The following is a 19,921-nucleotide window of genomic DNA, read 5'->3' as shown; positions in this document are numbered from 1 at the left end:
GAATATGGAGGGTTTTTTTGGATTTTGACAACCTTGAAGAGTCCCTCCCTCCTCCGGTGGTAGAGTGGGGTAAGAGTCGGATTACAGTGGCCAATCACACTGGCTGCAGTATGGAGACGCATGGTGGTGGGAAAGTGTGGCTGTGAGTAAGAGTAGTTAGAAACAGCTATGGGGGAGACGACTGGGGCTAGATACTGAAATGGTGAGAAGTGAGTGGATTCAAAGATATTTAGGGGACAGAATTGACAGGCCTTGGTGATGGTGGGTTGTGGGGGATAAAGGCGTAGGAGGAGGGGAAGACGACACACATGCTCTGGCAGGAGTAACTACATGACCGTGGTCGTGTTTACTGAGATAAGGAATGCCGGCAGTAGAGGGGCTGTGCAAAGGAAGATGACAAGCTCAAGCTTTGGATGTGCTGAATTGTTTGTAACATCAAGTAAAAGACTTCTAGGATGTAGCTGGATCCACGTGTGTCTGCAGCATGGCAGAGAAGTCTGGACTGAAGATAAGGATTTGAGAGTCATCAAACTGTAATAATAACTGAAATAATTGAAGTGGTTGAAATTTTCCCAAAGAAGCATCTACAAGAGCAGAAGACTTAAGTCTGGGGAAAACAACATGTACATTAGTGCTGTCTCATCCTCTACCTCCCCTTTTAGAGAAGTTGATAAAACTAGTTTGCCCCTGGAAGCTAAGCAAACAGAATCAGAAGTAACTATAAATAAAACCAGGGAGCTGTCCCATTGAAGAGTTACTTTATCACAAAGAGGAAAGAGAAAGCAGAGGCAGCAGAACCTGACTGATTCATAAGGAATTTCAAATGTGCCACTGGATGGCTGTTCGATGGTCCTGCTAGACCCGCCATCCTCCTCCCTCCTTTGCTTCTTGAAGAGGTGACAACCAGAAGATGAAACAGTCATGAGGAAGGGGGGCTGAGAGCTGGCCTCTATTCCCTATCTGTGTGACACCTGGTGCTCTTCAGTGCAACCATGCTTTGAGGCCTGATAACCCCATCTGACAGATGTACACAGACTCAGAAAAATCAGAAGACTTGACGAAGGTCACACAGAGAACTGTATCCACTATACTGTGGGGAAAAGAGGGGAAAACGCCTGTTTCACAAATGCTAGAAATAGAGACTGTCTGGGAGGTTCCTGGGTTCAGGTGCATTTTTTCAGTGTGGTTGAAGGATTAGGCCTTCCCTTAGATCTTGTGGTGAAGCCAGGTGAGCTAAGTATAGCTGTCCCAGGACACTGGTTGAGAAGAGTCAGCCTCTCAAAATGCTCCTCTTCAGCCTTCAGAGCCTTAGGAAGAGGCAAAATAGATGGAATCCTCAAGTTGGGGGTACAGGACAAGGCTCCTACCCTCCCCTGCCCACCTCTCACTTTGAGCTGTTGACTGTGCCTGAAACATAACCAAAAATAGAAGACAGAAGAGAAAACAGGGACTTCCCTGCCAGTCCAGTGGTTAGGACTCTGTGCTTCCAATGCCGGGGACATGGGTTCGATCCCTGGTCGGGCAACTAGGATATCGAATGCCAAATGGCATGGCCAAAATAAATAAATAAATAAATAAATGGACATAAGAGAAAATAGAAGCTTCCATCAAATGGGAAACTCTATCACCAAATCTAATCCTATCTGCTTTAGCACCCATCTTCTCTGTCTGCCTGTATGCTTGTATGCTACAGGGTGAGTTTTCTTTTTCTTCTCAACAGGCTAATATCTCCACATGTGCTCTGGATCCAGGGACTAGTCTTTCTATTCTCTCCCTCTCCTGCATCTTCCCCTTCTTCTTTTCTCTACTGGTCACTGCACTGCCGTACAGAAAAAGCTGAAGCCTTTCCCATATAAAAAAAACAAAACAAAAAACCAAAAAATCTTACCTTATCTCAGATGCTACCCCACCCGCTATCCTATACTTCTGATCCATATTCACAGCCAAATCTATGGAAGGACTTGGTGTCTCCATTTTGTCACCATTCAATCATTCTTAAAATTTAAATTACATACGATTTTGTGATTTCATGATGTAATATACCAAAGAATACTAACATATTTAAATTATGAAGCATGATAAAAATGAACATCAATAAACCCACAACCCAACCTAAGAACTAAAACATTGTTAATACTGTTGAATAGACCTATGTGCTCTTCCTCCCCCATCCTATTCCCTGCCTCTGCAACTATGAACATTGTAGTCAAACTCTTGAAAACCAAAGAAAAAAATCTTAAAAGTAGCCAAAGAACAAAGGTCACATAACATTCGGGGCAAGAGCAATAAGAATGATAGCTGCTTCTCATCAGAAACAATGGAGGTCAGTAGAATGTGGAGTGATAGTTCTAAAATGCTAAAACAGGTAATACCCTGGCGGTCCAGTAGTTAGGATGTGGAGCTTTCATTGCTGAGGGCCAGGTTTCAATCCCTAATCGGGGAACTAAGATCCCACAAGCTGCGTGGCGTGCCCAAAATTAAAAATAAATGAATGAATGAATAAATAAAATGCTAAAACAAACACAATTCAAGTTAGAATTCTATATCCAGTGAAAAAATATCTTTGAAAGATGAAGGCAAAATACATTTCAGCCAACTGAAGCTGACAGCATCAGTTTCCAGTAGGTCTGCACTACATGAAATTCTAAAGGAAGTTCTTCATGCTGAAGGGAAATGGTAATAAACTGAGACCAGGGTGTGAAGAAGGAATGAAGCCAAGAGCATAAGTTGCAGAAAACATGCTGCTACAAACACATCAAGTAGTGAGAAAGGCTCATCACCAGTGAGGACGATGAACACCCTGATGTTTCCTGGATCGTGGGACTTTCAATGCTGAAAATGAGACAGCTCTGGGTGAACTGTGATGACTGGCTACCCTAACTAGGACCCAGAATAAGGTCCCAAGGAGGGAGGTGTTCCTGAGAGCAGCAGACAAACAATGGAGTTTTGCTGTGGGCAAGAAAGAAAAAAGGCTACAAAGTGTATGAGACTTTATCTTCTCAAAACTAGACTTGCCCTTTAACTGAAGTAAACATTATTACATCCCTCTCCCACCCTTTGTATCTTATGTTTAATAGATCAAAGATAATAAGTCCCCCCAGAAGCTGGCACATCAAGAAGGCAGAAACACAAAAGCAGGAACAGCACAAAAGCAGGAACAGCAGTTCCGTTTGGCAGTTGAGAGCTGACAGCTTGGACACAGTGACTCACAGACCTCCCTTCCTACAAGGCACATCTCACTCACATTTCACGCACTTGGCTGGGAGGGGAAGAGGGAAAGGAAACTAACAGTGTCTGCTTTTTTCCTCTAGGGTAATTCTTGTCATCCTCTTATTAGGTAAGAATTCTGTTAGCCTGATGTTACTTTAAAAAAATACCAAGACTCAGAAAGGTCAAGTCACTTGCCCAAGACCACTTAGCCACGTAGCAGATTCAGTATTTCATGTCATAGATGTCTTGTTCAAAAGCTTGTGCTTGGTGCTGGACACAGCCCTGCTACCCTAGCATAAGTGCTGACGTGAATACATGGGGCATGCAAGGGAAGATGCAGAGCAGGAGACGAACTGGTGACCTGAACCAGAGGAGAAATAAGGCCACGGAAATGCAGAGCTTCTGGTGGGGACTGGCACCTCCCCTCCTCTAGGACAGGAATACAAATTTGATAAAAACTGAGATGTGTGGGAATTCAGACTTATCAATGTGCCAAAGAAATGAGGTGTCCTCAAAATGGTGCTGGGGAAGCTGAGGGAGAAGTCGGGAAGGAAACCAGTAAAAGAACTAGACATCTTATGGCTTCTCTTTAGAACTATACCCCTAGGCTCCCAGCATACTTCTGGACTGACCCCATCTGTCATCAAAGTAGGCTCTGGAAGAACATAAAAAAATGTTTAAACGTTAACTGCAAAATGAAACCTATATAAAGAAGGCAAATTAGCTAGAAAAATATACCGTAAGCCAAGTGTCATGATTTTAAAGTGGTGCAACGGAAAGCACAGAGTTTGGAGTCATACTGGTTGGGAGACCCTGGGTAGGTGACAACCTACTTAACCTTTATGTGTCTCAGTTTCTACAGAATAGAAACTATAATACCTTGTAAGTCTGTGTGGGAAGTTCTGTATGGGAACCTCAGTTTTCTAGTCTATTAAATGGGGATAACAATAGTACCCCTCTTATTGGGTTCTTGGGAGAATTAAATCAGTTTACACATGGAAAATGCTTAGAATAATGTCTAGTGCATGGTAAGCGTTACATAGGGGTTGGCTACTATAATTAACAAATAAGCTAATACATTTTGCTCATAGCATGTATTATTCTCTGAAATTGTTTTTTTCAAAGCTCCACAATCCACCTCCTAGAGTAATGAAAATAAAAACAAAAATAAACAAATGGGACCTAATTAAACTTAAAAGCTTTTGCACAGCAAAGGAAACCATAAACAAAACGAAAAGACAACCCACAGAATGGGAGAAAATATTTGCAAATGAAGCGACCGACAAGGGATTAATCTCCAAAATATACAAACAGCTCATGCAGCTCAACATCTAAAAAAACAAACAACCCAATCAATAAAAGGGCAGAAGATCTAAATAGACATTTCTCCAAAGAACACATACAGATGGCCAAAAAGCACATGAAAAGATGCTCAACATGGCTAATTATTAGAGAAATGCAAATCAAAACCACAATGAGGTATCAACCTTATAGCGGTCAGGATGGCCATCATCAAAAAGTCTACAAACAACAAATGCTGGCGAGGGTGTAGAGAAAAGGGAACACTCCTACACTGCTGGTGGGAATGTAAATTGGTATAACCACTATGGAGAACAGTATGGAGGCTCCTTAAAAAAACTAAAAATAGGCACGGAAAAGTCGGTTGGTTTGCACTGGCGGCCAAATGGTCCAATTACCGCAGGGAAGGGGGCCTCTGAACCCAGATTGGCGTTCTCTCTACCTATAGGGTAGGCCCAGGGCGGTGAGACCCTGCCCCGGATGTGGGCGCGGCCCCGAGGTAGACCTGAGAGCGCTTCCACTGTGGTTGTTGGGAGAGGCGGAACTGAGATCTTCTTCTTGATTATCATGTGACGGGTTCTGGATTTAATGGGGGAAAAAGCGTGGAAAAGGCCAAGGATCCAAACTGGCGAATTTCCTAATCTTCGCGCCCCTCTGCGCTCTCCAGCCAGCGGCGCTGCCAGTGCAGAATGGGGGGAGTCCGGATAGGGCACCGCTGGCGGACCATCGGCATTCGAAGACGAAGGGCAAGGATAGTTAGGAACGCCCTGAAGTTCTGAGACAAGTAGGCCCGAAAATCAGGGTATATTTCCCTTCTTTCGACTCTGCAACAGCCTCTTTAAACTGTTTAAATGAGAATGTCCTTGGCTCAGAGAGTACTACTCACCTGGCTTTTCACATTACTCTTCTTGATCATGTTGGTGTTGAAACTGGATGAGAAGGCACCTTGGAACTGGTTCCTCATATTTATTCCAGTCTGGATATTTGATACTATCCTTCTTGTCATGCTGATTGTGAAAATGGCTGGGCGATGTAAGTCTGGCTTTGACCCTCGACATGGATCGCACAATATTAAAAAAAAAGCCTGGTACCTCATTGCAATGTTACTTAAATTAGCCTTCTGCCTTGCACTCTGTGCTAAACTGGAACAGTTTACTACCATGAATCTGTCCTATGTCTTCATTCCTTTATGGGCCTTACTGGCTGGGGCTTTGATAGAGCTTGGATATAACGTCTTTTTTGTGAGAGACTGACTGCTAAGGACATCATCTCATTTTATTGCTGTTCAACAAGCTATCATTAAAGTGTTCTGAATCCTTGCAAGCTTGAAGAGTGCCAGAGAACTGAGAAAAATATCAAATGTAATTTTATACTGCTTCCATAAAGTAGTCTTGGTGAATCGTGGACTTCTAGTCAACCCAAAACTTAATTATTCAATATTTGAGTTATTAGTACCCTTATTGTCCTATGTAAATAAAGTTTGTTTTGGATCTTAAAAAAAAAAAAAAAAAAAAAAAAAAAAAACTAAAAATAGAACTACCATATGATCCAGTAATCCCACTCCTGGATATATATATATGTGTGTGTGTGTGTGTGTGTATGTAAGTAGTGCTGCAATGAACATTGGGTTGCATGTATCCTTTTGGATTATGGTTTTCTCTGGAGATATATATCAATGTATAGTGCAACTGTAGCTAGTGCTGCAATATATATATATTACAGCACTACTTACAATAGCCAAGACATGGAAGCAACCTAAATGTCTATCAACAGAGGAACGGATAAAGAAGATGTGGTACATATATACAATGGAATATTACTCAACCATAAAAAAGAGTGAAATAATGCCATTTGCAGCAACATGATAGATAGAGATTATCATACTAAGTGAAGTAACTCACACAAAGACAAATATCATATGATTTCACTTACATGTGGAATCTAAAAAAACCAATACAAATGAAGTTATTTATAAAACAGAATCAGATTCACAGGCTTCAAAAACAAATTTATGGTTCCCAGAGGGGAAAAGTGGGAGGGGGAGGGGTAAATTAGGAATTTGGGATTAACGTACACACACTACTATACATAAAATGGATAATCGGGACTTCCCTGGTGGTCCAGTGGCTAAGACTCTGTGCTCCCAATGCAGGGGGCCCAGATTCAATTCCTGGTCAGGGAACTAGATCCCACATGCCACAACTAAGAGTTCACATGCCGCAACTAAAGATCTCACGTGCCGCAACTAAAGATCCCGCATGCCTCAACTAAAAGATCCTGCACGCAGCAACGAAGATCCTGTGTGCTGAAACTAAGACCTGGCACAGCCAAATAAATAAATAAATATTTTTAAAAACCCCAAAAACCAAAAATGGATAATCCATAAGGACCTACTGTATAGCACAGGGAACTCTACTCAATATTCTATAATAACCTACATGGGAAAAGAATCTGAAAAAATATGGATATGTGTATATGTATTACTGACTCAGTTTGCTGTACACCTGAAACTAACATTTTAAATCAACAATACTTCAATATAGGGACTTCCCTGGTGGCGCAGTGGTTTAGACTCCGCCTGACAATGCACAAGACACGGGTTTAATCCCTGGTCCGGGAAGATCCCACATGCCACGGGGTAACTAAGCCCGCATGCCTGGAGCCCGTGCTTCGCGACAAGAGAAGCCACCGTGATGAGAAGCCCACGCACCACAACGAACAGCCCCCACTTGCCGCAACTAGAGAAAGTCTGCACACAGCAACCAAGACCCAACGCAGCCAATAAATAAATAAATAAATAAATAAATAAAAATACATTTTTAAAAAACCCCAACAATAATTCAATATAAAATAAAAAAGAAAAAGAAAAAAAGTCTTCATTGGACTGTTGGTGAGATGAGATGAGCCTAACCACTGCAACTGTACAACCAATAGAAATTTACTCCAAGATTTCATTTACTCTTATAAACTGCGTGCCCAAATAATAAAAAAGGGAATTAAGAATAAAATAAAATAAAAGCTCCATGCGGCAGGGGCTTTGTGTCTCCTCCTCCATATAGCACAGTAGTTAGAAACACAGATTTTGAAACCAGACTGCTTGGGTTCCAATTCTGGTTCTACCACTTAACTACCTGTGTGAGGCAAGTTACTTAATCTCTTTGTGCCTCGGTTTTCTCATCTTAAAATAGGGATAAAAGTATGTACTTCATCAGGTTGCTGAATTAAAGGAGTTAACCTAAAGTGCTTCAAACAGTGCTGGGTACCTGGCAAGCACCACCATGATCATCGTTTTCAGCTTAAACACTGCCTCCTCAGGGAAAGCCTGTTCTTTCTCAGAGCATCTAGGACTCATCACAATTTGTAAATATTTTTTGTTTACTGTTTGTACTCCGTTAAGACAGGGAATTTGCCTTATTTACTACTGCATGCTCAGCACCTAGCACAATGCCTGATACAGCACAGGTACTCGGTAAATATATGCTGAATGATTAGAGAAGCAGATATTATTTCCGTGCCACCTGCGAGAAAGGTCTGGTGCTGTGTCAAGGCAGAAGAGGGCACAGCTAGGATTTGCACCAAGGTTCCAACCACCTAACTCAGCTGCATGACGAATAGTTATGAGGTATTCTGTAAACAACAAATAGGTCTAACACTCTGTTACTCTCTTCATCCAGACCTTACTCATCTGCCACGGTCTCCCGAGGTGGCATCTCCTGTTTGAAGCTTCCTCCATTCAAACCCATCTTTGCTTAGTTGGAGCTCCCACAGCACTCAGTATGCGCTTCTTAGCTGAGTCCTGTTTTTACACTTCTGTGCTATTTCTTCTACCTCAGCTGATGACGCCCTTGCTCTTAACACATTTGCTCTGCCTCACTTTTCCCGAGCTCCTCCCACTGCTGGGCCCACAGGATACGCTCAGCACAAGCTTGGAGAGTGACCACTGCTGCTGCCTTTCCAGGAGCATGGCCGGGGCCACTCTGCATTCTGTATGCTTTCATGAAAGAGATGACGACTCTATAGGAAACAGGAGGTCGGCCAGGTGTCCTCTTACCTGATCTGCTGTGGCTGGTGGTGGCAAAGCTGTAGAGAGAGAGAGCATCCGCAGGGAGGCCTCCAACTGCTGGGGAGGTAAAAAGAAGTTGGGCACCACAATGGGCTCTGGGCTATAAAGGTAGTTAAGGGACACAAATACCTAGAAATCTTCCCCAGACCAGCATCTCCTCTGACCTCTACCACCCCTTTGTTTCCTTCCAATTTATTCCTGCCCATGAATCCTTTGCTCAAGTGGTTCCCTCTGCCTGGAAGGCCCTGCAACTCCTAACAAATTGGTCTATACTTTATGGGTCACTTCAGATCCTGCGTCCTCCCGGAAGCCTCCTCTAAATCTCAGCCACAGTGACCCCTCCTTTCCTAGTCTAGAGCCCAGTCTGAAACACAGGCTAATGCTTATTTAGTCTGATATGATTCTCAATTTGTTTCCCTCAATATTCCCTGAGCTTCTCAAAGGCAGAGGTGGTGTATTTCCTTCAGTCACCTCACTGCTTCCCTAGAGCCCCATGAGGCTGGCAGGTAGCAAGCACTGGATGATACCTGCCGAGGACCTGCTGGCCAAAACCTGACAGACAGGGTAGAGGTGGGAAGGTGGCTCCAGGGCAGCATCTTAGGCTGGAAGGTGCTGCCTGGCATTGAAGGAGGGCCTGTCCTCCTGGGTGTTCTGTGCTCACATCCAGAAACGAGGGCTCTGCGTAAGTAGGCACAGCTGATCCACCACCTGGACGTGAGCCCTAGAAGTCGGGCGCTGTATCTTGCACTTCTCCATATCCTCTGGAGGTACCCAGTACTGTGTTGAGAACACAGTGTTCCACAAATTTGTTCAGTCAAAGCAATGATTCAGTTTGGGAGGGGAAGGAGGGGACTGTTTTGATGGTCTATTTGTTTCTGTTCAATAAGCTAAGTATGGTTCTGATGCAAATTGGTCTATCACTGTTCTTCCATGCTAGACTTTGAACTCCAGGAGGGCAAAGATGAGCTCTTTTTCATACTATATTCCTGTCACCTAGCATAGTACCTGAGACACAATAAATGTTCAATAAATATCTACTGAATGAATGAAATGCATCATTTCCTGCTTTGGCTCAAGTCCCTGATTTTTCTAGAGAGGTGGGGACGGAGTTGGAGATCCTGAAGGGAAAGAGCCCTTTGACCTCAGCCTTCCTCAGAGACCCCGGTGAGGTAAGGCCTATTTGCTGTTGCCGCTCTGACTGCTGAGGACTCTCAGCCTGACAGTCCGCTTGGCTGTGAGGTGCCCAGGGTGTGCTGAAACACCAAACTCCCCTGCCCAGCCCAGCACCACCTGTCTTTCTAAGGGTCCTGCTCCAACAGTTACCTCTGTCACTTATTAGATGGTACCTTCACAAAAGTTCACACTTTGTGCTTGTTCCTTCACCTGTAAGATGGATATAATAATTGTACCTTTTGAGAATTAAATGACATTATATATACAAAGTGCTTAGAATGGTGCCTGACACATAGCATGTACTCAGTAAATGTCAGCCCTTCCTGTCTCCCCAGTTGAGGGGGAAAAGTCACCACTGGTTCCCTCACACCTACTGAAATCTGCTTTCCATCCCCACCTCTGCACTGTCCTCCTGATGCTAAAGCCAGCGAATACATGTCAGTCCACATTGTGCTGGACGTCTTAAGCATCAGGGTGCTGACCACCACTCCCCGAAACCCTGCTGCTCCCATCTCTCTCACCGGCTCTCCTCCACCTCCTCTGTGGGCGCGTCTGCTCCCCCCGCCCTCACGTACTGGTGATCCTCAGGGCTCTGTCTTGTGTGGCTCTCCCTTTCTCTGTCTCCTTGCTGTTCTTGTCTGTTTCCAGAGATATCTACCTTCATAGCTGATCGCATCCTGAACTCCAGGCCTGCATTTCCTCCTGGACGTCTCACAGGCACATGTGCAAAACAGCAATCTGCCTCTTCCCTCCAAACTGTCTGTCTTTATGTGCTATTTCTTACCTAGTAAATGACCTAACTTGTGACAGAAATCTCTCAGTCATACTTTCTGTTTTCCTCTTTCTCATCCCCTGCCCCTATCTAATCCTCTCAGATCCCTCCTCCTTTTCCTCATCATAAAGCAGTCTATGCTTTAGGTCAGACTTTCTTCATCTTTCATTATTACTGCAAGTTTCCTACCTGGTCTCCTTGCTTCTGGTCTCTCCTGACCTAATCCACCCTCTACAAGGCACTGGGAGAATTTTCTAATATGTAAATCTGACCAATCATATGCTTGCTTAACATTGACTGAACACTATTTACGTACCAGGCACTATGCTAGGTAGTTTACATTGTTAATTTAATTTTCACAACAACCCCACAAGAAAACTACTGTTATTACTTATTTATTTAAAGATAAGGAAACTGAAGTTTAATCTGCTAACAAGACAGAGTCCAAGTACCTCAGCCAGATATAAAAGGCCCCTTAAGATCCAGCCCAGCTTCACCCCTCACCACCCCTCTTATCCGGGGGCTCTAACCACAGTGACTTCTGCCCACAGGCCAGGCTCCTTCAAGTGGCTACGCCTCTGCGCACACAGTTCGCTGTGACTACAACGCTCTTGTCCCTGCCTACAGAATGGCTACTCATCTTTGAGGTCCAGCTCTACTGGCTCTCTCTCTGGGGTACCTCCAGAGTTATGGCAGCTTCCTCCTCTTGTTCCCTAGCATTTTGTCCGTGCCTTAGAACAGCAAAGGCTATTTATCACTGCCTATTTACTGTCACTGTCATTACCTGTCTCCTGCCTCATGATGGGAACTTCTCGAGGTAAGGGCTGATTCAAATCTCTGTCCTCATTACACAGCACCGGGCCTGGCAATACTCACTTTTTGAAAGAATGAGCAGTTGGAAAGGCCCGAATTAAAGCGTTGCCCTTAGGACCTGGCACATGTGACTGCTCCTCCACTGACCATAAGTTCTGAGCACAACTAAATCGACTGTAGAGGCAGAAACATCAGAAGCCAGGAAGAACGAGGCCAGGAAAGAACACCGAGGCACTCTGCTTTCAGTGCTCAGCCTCCAGCCATTTCACGCTTTAAGCCTCTCCTGAGCCCATACCCCCTACCCTCAGGTTTCTCTCTGCCTTACATCAAGAATCACATCTGTGTGGTATGTACAAATGTTCCCACTCATTTGAGTTTCTCAAGAATCCTGTGAAACTGATAGCTCATTTCAATCTATATTTACTGATCCTTTCTGTGTGTCATGTCTGGGGACATGGAGAAAGACAAGGTCCTTGACCTACCTGCGAGTGTACAGTCTGGTGGGTAAGGGATTACTACCTCCATCTTATAGGTGAAGAAATCGAGGCTCAGAAAGGTTAAACTATATGCTTGACGTTACACAAGTAGTAAGAGCTGGGTCCGAATGGTCAAAGTCAGGCCCCCTGATTTCTAGTGGAGAAAGAACTGCAAAGCACTACAAAGGCAGCCTGCTTCACCCACCAGCCCTGCAATAACCCCTGCTTATTGTTGGGATATCAGGTGAGCTGATGTGATCAGCTGGTTAGGCTACAGATGTGAGGGCTACTGATGGTCCCAAGTGGTTTCCTTTCCCCATAACATGCCCATCTGCATTTCAAAGGAGGAAGAGGGGGAATGTCAGATGCCCCTCTCCCCATCAACACTGCCATCTTGGGGGGGCTTGGGTAAGACCATTTCAACAGTGCCCACTTTCCCCTCCCCTTGGCCCCACCACTTGCCTTTAAAAAAAATTAATTAGGCAAGTCACTAAAACTCTGAGTCTCCATTTCGTTACATGCAAAATAGAAATGATACCAACTTTAAAGACTTGTGTGACCGAATGCAAAATGTACGTAAAGTGCCTGGCACATGGTAAATGCTCAATCCGTGGTAGGACTCTTCTTTCTCTACACCCTCCCCTGGAATTTCAACTGAGATTAATGGTCTCATTCCTTAGATGCAGAACCTTGCCTTCAGGTGTAAAATACCCAGAGATTAATCAGATAAATCAGGCTAGGACAGGCTAATGAATGTACTACCAACATCTAAACCCAGTTCAAAGCATTATGCTTCAGAGGCCTGATGATAATGGTAGAATCGTAGCACCTGATCAGTACAGGTGAGTCTTCAGCAGGAAGGGGCTCCCCACGCCCCTGAGTGCATTCTATGAGGGGGGCCACTGCTCACGCTCATGCGGCTGGCCTAAGCACCGGCACCCAAAATGCCTAGAGATGGCTTAAGGGGCTACCTGGGGGAAACACCAAAGGATACAGGAGGATGCTCTGCTTCGTGGACACCTCTGCCGCAGATGTCTCCTGCTTGTGCCTGATGTCAGGGCAGTTGATGGGTGGCTGCTTATGGTTTTCCCTTCTGCTCTGGGAGGCTGGGTGTAGAGGGAGCTTCTCAGAGCTATCAGCAGAGTCACTTAGCTCATCGGAGACCACTCCCTTCTCAGCCTGGGCCTCTGGCTTGGGCTCCTGGTCCTGGTCTGCCTTTGGTGAGTGCCACCCAACACAGGTTTTGCTCTGTTGGGCTCCTGAGAGTGTCACATGGGAGCTGAGCTGAGGGCCTGCTGAGGCAGGCTCTCCAACCCTGGCCTTACAGGCCACACCCTCACAAGGAACAATACTGTGGCTAGGAGAGCCCTGCCTATGCAAGTGGGGGTTAACAGTCCTTTCCGGGCTGGACAGAAAGCTACTTCTGACCTTGAGCTCCTCTCTGGGGAAAGGCTCTGAAGGACAAGAGGGGCCTTCCCTCTGCCCCTCATCAGGCTGAGGGCTGATGATCTCACTTGCATCTGACATGAAACTGGACCAAGGGCTAGTTTTGTCTGTTACGGTGGTGATCTCATTGAGGGTCCTGGGCTCAATGATGTCTTCTTCATAGTCCTCATCACTGTAGGCCGGGCCTGCCTTGGTGTCCTCACTGCTCTGCATTCTTGTGATGGGTACCGTGTGCCCCAGGGCCTCATGAAGCATTCCTCTTCCACTTGAAGTCTCTTCAAGAGTAGAGGGAAGTGGGGAGTTTCTGCCCTCATCTGGAGCTCTTGCCAATGGCAGGTCTGGAGTTGTGCTTCGTTCTTCCATGGCTACTGTGTCCTGAGCATCTGGGAGGGTGGTGACTTCTCTGCTTCTACTCCTCGCTTGGTGAGAACGCAAAGATCCTTGAGAGCTCCGGGTGATAGTCTGCAGATCTAAACAGTAACAGATATCACTCTTACTACAAGGTAGGGCCACAGACCACTCAACTTTCCCACATTAGCTTCTAGTTTCAGATGTAGTCTTGCAATCAGACCTTTGAACAAACCTTAAAGATAATAGTTAATTTGCCCCCAAGAGTCAGTGAAACTATATTCAAGGCAGTACAATTTCTAGCATTTTATTCTAATATCAGAGGACCAAAATCTAATCCATTTATAGCTGTGGTTACGTCTGTGGAAACACTTTCAGAGACTATCTGCTCATGCTCAGGAATTCTTGGGAGCTGGGAGTCCTGGTGGGAATGTTCATGCTTCCATTTACTTCAGTAATTACCTATATTAAAAACCAAAATGAGAATCCACTTATTTACCTATTTGATGACAGTTATTAGAACTATTTTATTTGGAAAATAAAAGCAAAGAAATATCCATCACCCAAATGATAAGGCTGTGGAGATTTGTGAAGAAAATGGAGGCAACATGGTGTGCTGGAAAGAGCACAGGCTTTGGAGCCAGTCAGTCTTGGGTTCAAATCTCTACTGTCACTTGTCAATTTTGTGGTTACGAGCAAACTATCCTGAGTCTGTTTATCTTTAAAATGTGATAAAACACCACCTTTTTCACAGCGTTATGGTGAAAAATATATGAGATAAATGGGCATACATTGTGTAGCACATATATAGGCATTCAGTAACTCCTTTCAAAAGTCATCCTCTCCTTGTGAAAATCAGTTCTCCTTCTGTCATCCCCTTGCTTAGAACTCCCCCTTTTCTTCCAGGATAAAGATTAAACTCCTAAGCTTGCCTTCAAGGCCCTTCAGCTTCAAGCCTTTGATTCTCCTCACTCTCCTCTTTTAATATGACCTTTAAAGGGATTCTCCTTATCCACTCTCACCTCCACCCCAAACAAGCCTCCCTCTGTTTTGCTCTTATGCTTTCTTTCTGGGGGGCAGCTTCTTTGGTTGACTACAGCATGCATGCTTGATGAAAGCACAGACAATGCCTGTCTTGTCCACCACTGTATCCTGCCAGAACTAGTGACACAATAATGCCTGGCACAGCTGGTGCTCAATAAACAGTTGACTGATTATTTCCAAGCAAGTGGAAGCCAAACACAGAGTACACTTCTGTGGTCCTGGCTACCAACAGGTTAGGTATCTGGGAGAAGAGGGTAGGAAGGTTTGTGCCTAATATCAACCATGGTGGCTTTTTTTCCCTTTAAAGAGAAAAAAACTGAACTTATTCATCCCTGTGTAGAATCTACACATTCTGCTTGAGAAAAACGATCCCAGGAATTCCCTGGCAGTCCAGTGGTTAGGACTCCGTGCTTTCACTGCTAAGGGCCCAGGTTCAATCCCTGGTCAGGAAGCTACGATAGCGGTGTGGCCAAGAAAAAAAAAAAAAGCTCCCTCAATGATATCAATACAGTCAAAGTGAGAACCACCAGTTAAGGGGGCTTTTCAAAGGGTAGACTATGGACCACCAACACCTAGAATCATCTGGGGTGCTTGATAAAAATGCAGTCTTCTGGCCTCTGAGAATTAAAATCTGAAATATGTTTGTAGTTGAGTTTTTCCGAAAATAGAGTGGCACGAGTTCACGAACTGCCACTGAAGAACTCATCTAATCCATTCCCCTCTTTTTCTGGTTGGGGAAACTGAAGCTCAAGAAGATAAAGGGTATGCTCAGAGTCAAACAGTAAGTCTGTGCCACAAACCCACCAAGGATTCAACTCGGGTCCCCTGCCTCTCAGTCCCATGTTCTTTCCATTGCACACGTTCCAATGCCACGCTACTATGTCTCTCCTTTCAAAAGGAAGACAGTAAATAAGTAAGTAAGAGAGATGGTGAAAGCTGTTGGTCTCTATTTGCCATAAAGACTTGTCTGAAGGCACACATTCAAATGCTTTTTGAATAAGCACCCATGACCGTAACTCCTCAACAAGAGCGGCCCTGAGCCATACCCGAGATTAAGGAGCTGACTTGCAACACCAGGTTACTGGATTTCTCCAGGATGCAATGGTTTTCGGGGTCTAGGCTGCTGGCTCCTGGCCGAAGATGGTCCCTCTGACTCTCTTGGCACTGCGAGATGGCAGTATGGGTCTGAGGACTGAGGGGAAGTAAAGGCTTGGTGAGCTTCTGGCTGAAGTACCGCTGGATCTGATCTAGCTCACTCAGATTCCTCCTGCAAAAGAAGAAGGGGAGAAGAAAAAAGGGTCATTCACTGGGATTATGAGCATCTTTTATGTTCCCCTGACCTTCCATTGCTTGAGCTAGGACCTTAGCATCTCTCACTTGGTCTATTAACAGCAGGGCCCCTCTCTCTCCAATCCACCAATTCATCCTTCACCTCTCTGACTACAATCCCACTGCCGGGGACAACATTTTCCCTCTCTGTCTGGTTAATGGGATTCCTCTTCTGATGTCCAGCAAGTATTCTACCTCCTTATAGGGAACAATTCTTATCATCATTCCAATCCTCACTTCCCCTTACTCTGGGCTAGCACTGACCTCTGCTACCTTTTAACCATTCCTGATCCTTTAAGCAAGTGACCTCTTCCAGCAAGCCTTCCCTGACTCTCTAAGTTGGTTTAAGGGCCACTCCTCTGTGCTCTAGTTCTTTCTGTACTCTTCAACCATATCATTTGTTTGTTTCACATCAATTTCCCCTGATGTGATGTGAACTCTGTGCTGATTCCTTTATATCTACTGCACCCAGCACAGTGCTTGGCACAAAATAAATGAATGCTGAATGGATAAATAGACATGAATAAATGACCTTTAAAAAAATCTTCTGGGGGCTTCCCTGGTGGCGCAGTGGCTGAGAATCTGCCTGCCAATGCAGGGGACACGGGTTCGAGCCCTGGTCTGGGAGGATCCCACATGCCGTGGAGCAACTAGGCCCGTGAGCCACAACTACTGAGCCTGCGCGTCTGGAGCCTGTGCTCCGCAACAAGAGAGGCCGCAACAGTGAGAGGTCCGCGCACCGCGATGAAGAGTGGCCCCCGCTTGCCACAACTAGAGAAAGCCCTGGCACAGAAACGAAGACCCAACACAGCCAAAAATAAATAAATAAATAAATTAATTAATTAAAAAAAAAATCTTCTGTTCAAAAACCTTTAATGGGGGCACATTCATTCTTACTACTCCGAAGAGAAATCACACCAACTATTACCACCTTCACTCGCATAGGATTTTACGTTTTATGCTTTCAAACACATTACCTTGTTTAATTCTCATCCAACCAGATGAGATCAGTAATTACTGTTTTACAAATAAGGAATGTGAGGTCAGAGAATTTAAGTGATTTGTCTAGGGTAAGTAGTAGCATGCAGCTACTCAGAAATTGTAACTCCAAGACTTATGCTTTTTCCATTATAGTAGATGGGCTCTGTCCCAACTGGGTTCATTTCTGCCTCACACCCCTGCAGGCTAGAACCCGAGTTCAAGCTGCTCCCTGCTCTGTCCCTGTACTATTCACTTTTTAAGGTGCAGCTCATATTTCTCCTTTTCAAAGTCCATTGTCCCAAGTCATTAGGCCACCTCTCCCTTAAACTCCTTCACTCTTGGCATCTAACCTTCTGCCTTAGATTTTCCCTTAGTTTTCTCATTATGTGTTAGTTTAGTTTCCCTAGCTAGGCCATGCGCGTCTGGTAATAGAAGATAATATCTCAAACTTCTCTATTTCTCTAGTATACTCAGTGTGCCCGGCACAACTGGCACAACACAGACACTAAATAACTGTGAAGTAAACAGAAAGTCTTTCTATCCTTTTGTTAAGAACAGTCTGCATATCTTAGATTCAAACGTAAATTAAATGAGAGGACAAAGCTGATCCTTATTCTATCACTAGAAGCCACAACTCTATCAAATCATAGTGGATTTACTTAGGTGTCTATATTTGGGTTTATGCCACATAGATAAATACCTGTAGCAGGAACATGCAGACAAATGTCAACTTGGTGAAGCTTTAGAAAATATGCAAACCCAACTGGCCTTGTCAGAGGTTCTGGGTATAGAACCTATTAACACCTAGCTGCAAATTCCTCATTTGTGGGAAAAGTTTGGTAATACTTGCCCTGCAGGCCTCACAGGATTGCTGTGACTCAAATGAAACACTGCTTTAGCGCTCCATGAACCCAAGGAAGTAATGCAAACCTGACATCATCTTGTTTCATCTGTTTCGTAGGGAATTTGTCTACAGCAGTGGTTCTCAAAACCTGGCTCTAGGACTGGCAGCATCAGCGTCACCTGAGAAGTCGTTAGAAACGCAAGCTCTCAGGCCCTATCCTAGACCTACTGAATCAAGAGCTGTATGGGTGGGTCCCAGCAATAACTGTTTTAATAAGCTCTTCATGTGAATCTGACACACACTAAATTTTGAGAACCACTCCTCCAGGGCAGTGGTTTTTAGCCTGATGGTTTTAGCTCCAAGGGGACATTCGGCAATGTATGGAGACATTTTTGGTTGTCACAGCTGGGGGAGGGGTGCTATTAATATTTAGTGGCTAGAGACCAGGGATGCTGCTAAATATCCTAGGATGCACAGGACAGGCCCCCACAGGCAAAACATCTGGCCCAAATGTCAACAGTGCTGAGGTTGAGAGAAACTGCTCTAGGGTGAAGGAGAGTTTCTTTCTCTCCTTCCTCAGTGGGTGCTAAAGTATGCCATGTGAATGGTCCAATAAAATGCAGCCACACTGTTGATGGTTTTACTTAGCCTCCAATCTCCAGCATCTTCCTAAAATGAGAATCTGAACATATTACTTCCTTATAAGTTTGAGCAATTTCCCCGTCTATAGCACGACTGCTCAGTCCTTTCTAACCCATGTCCCACCAAAAAAGATTTTGCCAATCTTTCATTCTGAGCTTGTTTTATGAAATCAAATAATAGATTAGTTTTTTTAAAAAGTAAAATCCTTGGGCTTCCCTGGTGGCGCAGTGGTTGAGAATCTGCCTGCCAATGCAGGGGACACGGGTTCGAGCCCTGGTCCGGGAAGATCCCACATGCCGCGGAGCAATTGGGCCCGTGAGCCACAACTACTGGGCCTGCGCGTCTGGAGCCTGTGCTCCGCAACAAGAGAGGCCGCGACAGTGAGAGGCCCGCGCACCGCGATGAAGGGTGGCCCCCACTTGCCACAACTAGAGAAGGCCCTCGCACAGAAACGAAGACCCAACACAGCCAAAAATAAATAAATAAATAAATTTAAAAAAAAAAAAAAAGTAAAATCCTTTTTTATATTTGTTTCCTCAAACTTTACACATTCTCTTCCTCCCGGCCCCATCACTTTCCATTTGAGAATCACTGTTGTAAAAGTGCAAACTCTTGGCCTGACATTCAAGGCCCTTCGAGAACTGACTCCCACACAACTTGCCCTGCTCCCTACATCTTATGCTCAGCCTCACCCTAACTGCACTGCTGGTGTCTCCCCAAACTGGGCTTATTGTTTCATGCTCCTGGGCCTTAGCACATTTTTTTTCTGCACAGAATGCCCTTCATATTTGTTGACTTGTTCCTTTAAAGACCAGTTCAAATGTGACTTCTTTATATCTTTCCATGACCAACCTAGAATGTTACTCATTCCTTCATTGTACCCTTGGCCAGGAAACCTGGAACTCTTATCATACATGGTTATAATTATAATGACAACATGGCTGTCTCCTCTGCTGGGAATGGCAGAGCCAGGATTGGAAATCAAGTCTATCTGACTCTGGAGCCAAGTCCTTTCCACTGCACCACACTTCTTACTAGGTAATCCAGGGGCTGATGCAAATGATCTCTAATGGTCCTTTCAATTCTCACAGTGCTTTTCTGGCTCAGATGCTGACTAAACTAAGAAAGAGACAGGGAAGCATTAACAGGACAGATGCTGGTCTGGAAGAATCCAGTGGTTGTGAGGATAAAGACAGTGAGACAGTAGGCAGGATCAGGCTTTGTAAATTGTAGAGTAGATGTGAGGGTGGTTATTATGAAGTCTGATGACCAATCTAAAGTTTCTATATTTATAGGTGGACCAGAAATATAGCCCCCTGAAGGACTGGAAGGCCCCAAGCTGAGACAGATTCATCTGTGAGGAATCCTGTGAGGCTCCAGGTCCACTTCGAAGCTAACATACAGGAAAGCCCTTGCTAAACATCCCGGAGCGGTGGTAGCTGATAGAAAGCAGTACTGCAGGTTGCCTTTGCCCATTCACC

At 44.8% G+C, this 19,921-nt stretch overlaps 2 protein-coding genes across 4 annotated transcripts in view; one reads left to right on the top strand and one right to left on the bottom strand.

Annotated features, from left to right (window-relative positions):
• The window catches only part of C2CD3 (C2 domain containing 3 centriole elongation regulator), a 126,845-nt gene that overhangs the window by 8,488 nt on the left and 98,436 nt on the right, over nucleotides 1–19,921 (bottom strand). For 2 of the 3 annotated variants that reach the window (XM_082411220.1, XM_082411219.1), the window contains exons 30-32: nucleotides 15,691–15,911; nucleotides 12,801–13,722; nucleotides 8,561–8,672 (exon numbers count right to left, since the gene is read on the bottom strand). In XM_082411220.1, the coding sequence (XP_082267346.1) occupies nucleotides 8,561–8,672; nucleotides 12,801–13,722; nucleotides 15,691–15,911 (1,255 nt within the window). The other variant, XM_082411221.1, reaches the window with a different exon arrangement.
• On the top strand, nucleotides 4,873–6,022 carry LOC309637168 (transmembrane protein 60). The gene has a single exon (XM_082411341.1). It carries the CDS (start codon nucleotides 5,361–5,363, stop codon nucleotides 5,760–5,762), a length of 402 nt encoding a protein of 133 aa, XP_082267467.1. The 5' UTR covers nucleotides 4,873–5,360; the 3' UTR covers nucleotides 5,763–6,022.

This window comes from Balaenoptera physalus (assembly GCF_965194825.1).
Source record: "Balaenoptera physalus genome assembly, chromosome: 10".
Taxonomy (NCBI): domain Eukaryota; kingdom Metazoa; phylum Chordata; class Mammalia; order Artiodactyla; family Balaenopteridae; genus Balaenoptera; species Balaenoptera physalus.
Note: the sequence above shows the minus strand (reverse complement) of the source record. Positions and strands in the feature narration are given on the sequence as shown.

Bases quoted from the DNA above. Each gene is read 5' to 3' on its own strand.
- LOC309637168 (XM_082411341.1), top strand. From the start codon at position 5,361: ATGAGAATGTCCTTGGCTCAGAGAGTACTACTCACCTGGCTTTTCACA.